Below are 8,786 nucleotides of genomic sequence, written 5' to 3' on the forward strand. Positions count from 1 at the left end.
CCTATCATGAATGCTCCAAATATATTCACTGATGGGTCAAATAATGGTACAGCAGCAGTAGTTACCCCTGATCAAACTTTTACATTTTTAGTACCCAAACAATCAGCTCAAAAGGTAGAGCTTAATGCAGTTTTACAAGCTTTTGTGATGTTTAAAGATTCTGTATTTAATTTATTTTCTGATAGTCAGTATGTAGTTAATGCTATAGTATCTCTTGAAGATGCTGGTAGGAGTGTGGCTTTGGGGATTCAGCTTATTTTTCTGGATATATATCATCTCATTTCTAAAGAGAGGTCAGAACAGATGACTTCTAAGGTTCCTCATTAAAATTTTGATTCAAATCCTATTGAGGAAGAGAAGCAAACTTCTCTAATATTTCTCTCCAAGTGGATCAATGGAAGAGTCACAGGAATAAGTGACATTAAGTGATATTTTAAAAAGAAATATGATATGATTTGTCTGAAAAACTGGGCTAAATAGAGTAATGATGAAAAAGAGAATAGGCCAGAGGTCACAGATGGTGAAATACAGAACATGGAACAGGAAAACTCAGTAAGTCAACCATATTAGATAAGTAGAACAGCAAAAACAGGACGTTACAACTGAAAACATTAAAGAAATATCAATATAACCCAAAACTTCCATATGATAAATTGATGAACCTCTAGCCAGATCAAACAGGAAAAAAAGACATAAATTAATGGTATCATTCACAGAAGGGTCACTAATACTCCCATGACATTAAAAGGATAATGAAGGAATACTTCCAAGAATTCTATACCCACAAATTTAATAACTTGGATGGAGTAGACTAAGTCCTTGACACAAACTACCAAAACTCACATCAAAAGAAACAGAAAATCTAAGTAGGCCTATATTTGTTAGAAAAGGTGAATTAATATTGATTCCAATAAGATAAAATGAAATAAAAGTACCAGGGCCAGTTAAATTCATTGGTGATTTCTACCAAACAATTAAAGTAAGATTTCAGGACATGAGGCTACTATATACTCAGCTGCTTACCAGCAATGAAACTGAAATTTAAAAAACAATACCACTTGTAAAATATTCCCTCTCTCCAATGAAATACTTAGGTACGAATCTTAAAAAAAAAAAAAAATATATATATATATATACACACACACACACACACACACACACAGAATGAAAAAAGTATAAAACTCTTTTGAAAAAAATCAAAGATTCAAATAATGGAGAAATATTCCAAGTACATGGACTAAATGACAATATTTTTTATTCTAATTTATTACATATGACAGCAGAATGCATTATAATTCATATTACATATAGAGAGCACAATGTTTCATTCTCTGGTTGAATACAAAGTATATTCACACCATTCATGTCTTCATACATGTACTTAGGGTAATGATATCCATCTCATTTTTAAGATGTCAATTCTTCCCAACTTAATCTAGAAAGTTAATACAATCCCAATCAAAGTTATTTAGTAGCTGTCAATAAACTAATTCTACATTTCACATGGAAAGGCAAAGACCTAAAATAGTCAACACAATACTGGGGGGAAAAAAAGTCAGGAGACTTACACTATTCAATCTCAAGATTCACTATAAAGCTACAGAAATCAAAACAGCATAGTGTTAGCAAAGTAAAAGACACACTGACCAATGGATCAAACTAAGAAGCCCTTATATTGACCCAAATAAATATAATCAACTGCTCTTTGACAAAGAAACAGTTTCAATACAATGGGGAAAGAGTAGTCTTTTCAACAAATGGTGCTAAATCAATTGACTGTCCACATGTAAAGAAATAAATCTGGTCACAGATTTAAAACCACTCACAAAAATTAACTCAAAATGGATCATAGATCTAAATATAAAATGCAAACTTAAAACTTCTAGAAGAAAATGTAGGTTTAGGTGACCTTGTTTTGTTGATAAGTTTTTAAATACGATACCAAAGCATGATCCATGAAAGAAAAACTGATATCAGACTTTATTCAAATTAAAAACCTCTACTCTGCCAAAGAAACTATTAAGAGAATGAAAAGACAAACCATGGACTTGAAGAAAACATCTGAAATATAAAGGACTAGTATCAAAAATAAACAAAAACTCCTAAAACTCAACAATAAGAAAGAAAAAATTTTCACTAACAAAGATCTGAATAGACACCTGTTGTATTAAAAGAATTTGTCTGACCTTTGTACCAAGTTCCAAGCATAGTTCTGAAAATCTTTGAAATTCCCAAGTGATAAAAATGTCTTTGTTATCCACGAGCTTCTTGACTCATACCTCTTATGCCAATGAGGTAGCTCTATAGCAGACCTCTTAGAGCTTCAAGAGGGGGGCTGGACGTGCTAGAAATACCAACCATGTGATTTAGAGGGTTGGAGCTTTGAGCCATGTGATATCAGCCCAGAGAAGGAAGGAAGGAAACTAGAGATTGAATTTGATTAGGTTGTCAATGATTCAATCCAGTATGCCTACATAATAAAACTACAATAAAACCTTGTAACACTTAAGGCTCAGTAGAGATTCCTGGTTATTGAACATAGATTATTCCTTGGGTGGTGGTGGGGAGGAAGTTCTGACATGCCCTAATTTCACTAGGAAAAAGCACAGAAAGAAGCTCTGTGTTTGGATCCTACCCAGACCTGGCCATTGCATCTTCCTTTGGTTAATCCTGATCTGCATTCTTTATGATAATACCTTAAGTAGAGTGCCTTCTGGATCCATAATCTAGGCACTCAAGGAGGAGGCCCCACTGTAAAGGAGAGGGAAGGAGAGGGAAGGAGAGAGAAGGAGACGAGAAGGGAAAGGTGGAAGGCACCAGAGACTCAAATGGAATAAATTAAACTCCATGTATGTTTAATTATGTCAAAATTAACCCAATTATTATATATAATTATAATGCACCAGTAATAGAATTTTTAAAAAAAGAGGAAGAAGTAGTTTACCTAAAATACAATAGAGCAGAAAAGATGACTGAACCTCAATTCCTTTGAAGCTTTGTACAATCCGTGGTAAATATGTTGGAAATGACTGTGATGCCTGATGCAGTGTCTAAGGAAGGATTCTTTGAAAGAAAAGCTATTTCTATTGAAGGTCCAAGCATGGATTATCTCAAATGAAGCTCCCCAAAGGCCATTCAAAATTGCACTATGATGCAATTACCCATTGTTAGCTACAAAATAAACTTAATTTTTATCAACCACTACTTTTTCCCTCACCTTTCTAGGCCTTGGTTTCTATGGTGACGAGGCTTAGCAAAGGTTTGATGGCAGAGCCAGGACTAGTACTACATTTGCACCTAGAACAAATTTCACTACTTATGAAGATGTAGGAAAAAGCAGCAGCTACTAGAAAACATTTCTCTTAAATTTGCTTACCATTCTGTAACACTCAACAAGTTTAACAAATACTAACTCATCATATTCAATAGTTAACTCTACCACTATTTGTGTAAACTCTTCCAAGCTATTTAACTTTTCTGAGCCTCAGATTCCTGAATCCTAAATGGGAATAATATTAAATATTTCATAAAGTTAATGTGAGAATTAATTAAGACATGGTAAATAAAGAGCTGGGCATATAGAACATATACAGTAGTAACAGAGTAGCTGATTTTATCATCATCATCATCTTCTTCTTCTGGGTGTCTATGAAGATAAGTGGGGTTATTCAAAACATTTCACTTTAGTCAATGTTAAACTCTGCAATTAAACCTTGATTCCCAACTTCCTTTAAGTAAAATGTTACCTAGATATATTTTGTTTGCAGATATATTTTGTCTTAACCTTCCCTTCAGTCCATCATAATTTATCCAATTTATGACTTTTTGTAATGAGGCTTGATTGGCATCAAAATACAAGGCATTCCATGCATAAGGGATAAAAATTCTCCCTTGAGACTAGCAGAAAACTGAGAATGTTGCCAACTTCCTAACTACAGCAGTGTGCTACATGTCACAGAACACCACTTTTATATCCATTTAGCATCATAAAGCCAAGAATCAACATTATTTATTAAAAATGAGAAAACAGGCAGGTTGATTATTCCTCTTCGTTTGCCATAATAAAGTATTCTGAAATAATTTTTAAAAGGGTAGGCCTTACAGCATAAGCAGTTCATAGCAAAATTAAAGTTCACCACCACAGAAAGAAATGACAGACAAGCCAACCAGGGCAATCCAGAAAGATTCTGACGCAGAATGAGGCAAAAGCTAATTAAGTTTGTCATTTCTGGGTGAGAGTAACTACAGAGTGTATATTTTTGTATATTGATTGCACTCTGTGGGTTCTATTCTACATTATTCTGATCTTTTTTTAGCACATAATACAATCCTTTATTTACAATTTACTAGGAACGAAACAGGTCATCTCAAAAAAAGATGTTTAAGGATCTCTGGAAAATATTCAAACCAGCCAATGAAAATATCAAAATGACAAAAAAAAAAAAAAGTATAACTTTTGTGGATGCAAATTTTCACCTCTACTCAGTAATAGGTGGATACCCACCCTGCGACACTCTCCAGTAGGCAATACGTTCATAAAATAATGATAAAACACCTAAACTAATCACAGAAATTAGATAAGATTTTGGGGTACTTCTTAGAGGAAATTAAACATTTTAGAGTATTCATTTTACTTTTCATATTCAGATTACTATGTACTCATGAAAGATATAGAAATACTAAATTATTATTAAATATTACAAAATATTATACCTTAATACTATATGCCTACACCAGAAAGGAAATGGGTGCATATCTGGTTGCTTGTTTGCTTACGTGAGTTCCTGGAGGGCTTGTTTTGATCTCTGCAGATCTGGCAAGTAGTGAGAAAGCAATCCTTCTGCCAGTTGCTCCACTGCTTTGTCTTCTACAGTCAAGTCCTCTATTAACCCTTCATCTGGAGAAGTGGCACTTAAACCTGTGCCCAAACAAAATTCAAATTTAGGAAACTTTTAAATTGTCACAGTACTAAAAAAGGTTGAAGAGTCACAGGTAAGGAGGGAAGGAGGCCTGCTGCGGAGCTGAGAGCACATATCCACTCTCCTTAACACAGGTGTTCTTCTTTCCTTTTAGAATCATTGTTTTAAAATGAGAAGAAAAAGTGAAAGGATCACTTTATTCAAATTATACCCTAAAAGCATTGATAAATTAATATTAAACACTGAAACATCTTTCTTCAATCATAGTCTATAATCATAATATCTCTAGAATACATATATTGTAACACATTACTTATCACATATCTCTAAGTACAGTTTTTATCAGATTTGAATTTTGGCAAGATAAAGGAAAACAATATGCTGTCATAGTCAAAATAAGCTTTTAGAAAATCAAAAAAATTTGGTGTCAACATACCTTATATATAATCAGAGATATGATAAATTATTGTATAATGGTGTATTAAGAATTGTAATGAAAAATAAATAAATAGAAAAAAAGAAAATCAAAATAAATTTGTACGGTTTTTACTTGAATTCTGAGAAACACATGAACAAACTTTAGAATTCTCAATACAAGACAACAACAGAAAGAACTAAATAGAAGCTGAAACACAACACATTTATCTATATCCATATATCTAGTGAGAAAAGAGGAGCACTAGGCATATAGTGCCACTTATGTACCTTTAGATGCAAAAATTAATCAATTGTATCTGGCAAATAGTTACATTGCTTAAAGTTTGATTATAATAACAGAACAAACAGTAACTTTAATACAGAAAACATCAATATTACAAATGAACAGATAAAAACATTCAAATAAGGATATTTCAAATTTAAGGCATAGGAACTAATTCACTTCCCTTACAATTTATACATGTTAACTCATAGGACTACTTCTTCTACCCCAATCTTCTGGTTATTTATGGACAAATCTGTTATTCATGTTTTTATACATATTGAGCCACTAAGTTCCAGATATTTTATTGTGAGAAATTAAAGAAAGTGTCCTTACCTATCTATGCAAGAAATATTTACTGAATATCTATGCCTTCTACTACTTTCTGAAATTTCAACAATAAATAAGATAAATCCACTTTCCTGAAAGGGCATAATACAGAGAAGTCATAGAGTATGACAAGTGCCGTGACAAAAGGAAATATGGGCAATTGATCTGAGGCTTAAGGAATGGATATCACTCCAAAGTTTCTTACAGAGCATGCATATTAGTCTTTCTATCATGAATAAAATACAACTCAAACTGTTCTACTTTTCTCTTAAAATATATGTCTTATATGTCTTTCTATAGCAACACATACTGATCTACTCATTCTTTTTTTATTCTTTTTTTTTATTAGCTACACATGACATTACAATGATCTTGGCAATTCATACATTTTACTCATTCTTTTTAACAGAATAGAATTCTACCAAAATTTGTTTAACCAGTTCCTCATGGATGGATTATTTAGGTTAGTTTTACCTTTTGTCATTTAAAACAATGCTATAGTAAGTGTCCTAGCTAAATCTCTGCATATCTGTGTAATAGTTTTTGTAGGATAAATTCTTAGAAGCAGACAATTAAAAGGTTTATGCACTTTTGAAACAATGCAAACCCCCTCCTAGGAGATGGCATCAATTTACACTCCCACCAACAATCAATCTTCTGGTGAACTATTTCCAAATGGGTAGAATTCTATGAAAGGTAGAAGGAATGCAATATGGGTAAAGGAAAGGTGGGAATATAGGATTGCTCTGGAAAGGGAAGAGGGTGTGAGGTGTCAAGAGCATGAGGCATACACAGCATAGTAAGCTGTAATACAATGTGACCAGCCTGTGAGGGTCCTTAAGTGCCAAGTTAATAAGTAGTGAATAGCCATTTAAAGATTCTAGGCAAGGGAATGACATGATTAATAAGTCATTCTGTTTAATAAGTAGTGAAGAGCCATTTAAAGATTCTAGGCAAGGGAATGACATGATTGGAGCTTTATCTTGGAACAGTGATGGAACAGTACTGGGAAAGACAGGTTGAAATAGTATTGAGAGTGCTTACAACTCTGAGTAAACTTACAACTGCTGAGTAAAGGATGAAAATACAGAAGAGATGGAAATTTTATAGTAGAACCCCCAACATCAAAGAGGGGGGAAACAAGACTGCAAAGAGTTGAGAGCAATTTCAAGTGATAGTAACCTGGCACCATTAACAGGATCAGACATGTAACATGCACAATATCTATGCATGTTGTATGTGAGATTAGTGCAAAACAACCATGTCAAAGTATCCATCAGAGAAGCAAGTGAGTTAGGAGATGGGCCCAAGTTGTAAACATATACCACAAAAATAAAGTCATATTTATAGAAGTGACTTATGAAGGTGTGAAGACTAGTAGATCACTGAGTAAAAGTATGAGCAGTAAAGTGCCAAGAGCACTACTTTGGGGCAATCTCCTCATTTCTGGAAAAGGAGTTATTTTTTAAAGGTAGATCCAAATCCCTACAACCTTTCTCTTCTAGGGTCCCTTACATGAATTAAAGAACACAAACGCTTTGAGTGGCTATTTCTCAATTCCCCCAAGGATGATGACACATAAACAGCACCAGTCTGGATGCACAGCAAGTTCATTCAACTTTTGGGTATTTATGCTTAAATCTCCCCTAGAATTCGGGTTTAAAAGGCTGCTGGAGGAATGGAGATGAATAACGTCACCAAGCAAGGTGGAATATTCGTAAGTGGCCAATAGTTAATAACTCTCTGAATTATAAATCGATCGAACACCTTTTGTGACAAGTTCATTCCTAACCCCTAGCCTTCTGACAAATAACCAACAACGTGCCAGAGTCAACACAAACTTAAGATGATTTCGCCATCAAACGCCAGTAGCTGCACCCCAACACACAGCTTCCCCTCCGGACTTTGGTTCCCGCCCATTCCGCTAGGCAGCAGGACCAGAGTCCTCGCGGCCGCAACTGCAGATAGCTGTTGATTCCCTCCGAGCGGCTCCGGCGTCCCACCCACTCGGGTCCCGGCTCCTCGGACTCGCAGGGGCAGCTGATCCAGCCGACACCACGTACCCGGCGTCGGCTCACTGGCCTCCAAGACGTCAGGGGGCCCGGCCAGGGCCCCGTCCGGGGGCGGTGGCCCAGGGACGCTCATGTCCCTCCCGCTGGGCAAAGGGAAGGGGCAGTGGGGTGGACGATCAGATACAAGTACGAATCCAGCCCCTCTAGCTTCCTGTCGGACAGAAGCGGCAGTAGCACACGGAAATGACGGAGGCGGAAGACAGTGGCGTCGGACACGTGACCGCGGGTCAGAAGCCCCGGCCCCTACGTCGGTGGTGACGTAGTACTCTGGCCCATAACGCAGGGCTGGAGGCGCTGCTTAGGGCTATAACGTGCTGTAGGTGGGGGACTTAGGGGAGGCCGTGGCCGGTTTGGGATGTTTCTAGGTGGATTAGGAAGACCGGAAGAGCGTAACCCTTGTTAGAAGCGGAGGAATAGTTGGGTTTTGTTCACTGAGGTTTGGTAGAAAGAAGAACGTACTTCTCCCTGAGGGCAGACCCTCTCTGCGCGGTGTGTGCACTAAGGAAGAACCTTAAGAATAGGGACTGCTTGCATTCCCTGCGATTTGAGGGGTTAAAAAAAAAAATCAGTTCCTGGTTTTCAGCTATAATAACAAGTTATTGTGTAATTCACTCCAAATATCTGAATACCTAAGAATGAACTAGGCACTATGGAGGGCTTAAAAAAAAAAAAAAGTAAAAGTCCTTGTTCCTGTTCACCAGGAATTTATACTTTACCACTTATTCATAGTAAGCGAACAAAACATTAAAGTGCTGAATTATGTGG

General features: G+C 36.0%; 1 protein-coding gene across 2 annotated transcripts in view; it reads right to left on the reverse strand.

Annotated features, from left to right (window-relative positions):
• The window catches only part of Bloc1s6 (biogenesis of lysosomal organelles complex 1 subunit 6), a 20,376-nt gene extending 12,181 nt beyond the window's left edge, over window positions 1-8,195 (reverse strand). The window contains exons 1-2 of one of the 2 annotated variants that reach the window (XM_015480696.2): window positions 8,013-8,195; window positions 4,777-4,918 (exon numbers count right to left, since the gene is read on the reverse strand). In XM_015480696.2, the coding sequence (XP_015336182.1) occupies window positions 4,777-4,918; window positions 8,013-8,094 (224 nt within the window). In that variant the 5' untranslated portion in view covers window positions 8,095-8,195. The other variant, XM_015480697.2, reaches the window with a different exon arrangement.
• Window positions 8,196-8,786: the final 591 nt, after the last annotated feature.

This window comes from Marmota marmota, unplaced genomic scaffold, assembly GCF_001458135.2.
Source record: "Marmota marmota marmota unplaced genomic scaffold, marMar, whole genome shotgun sequence".
Taxonomy (NCBI): Eukaryota; Metazoa; Chordata; class Mammalia; order Rodentia; family Sciuridae; genus Marmota; species Marmota marmota.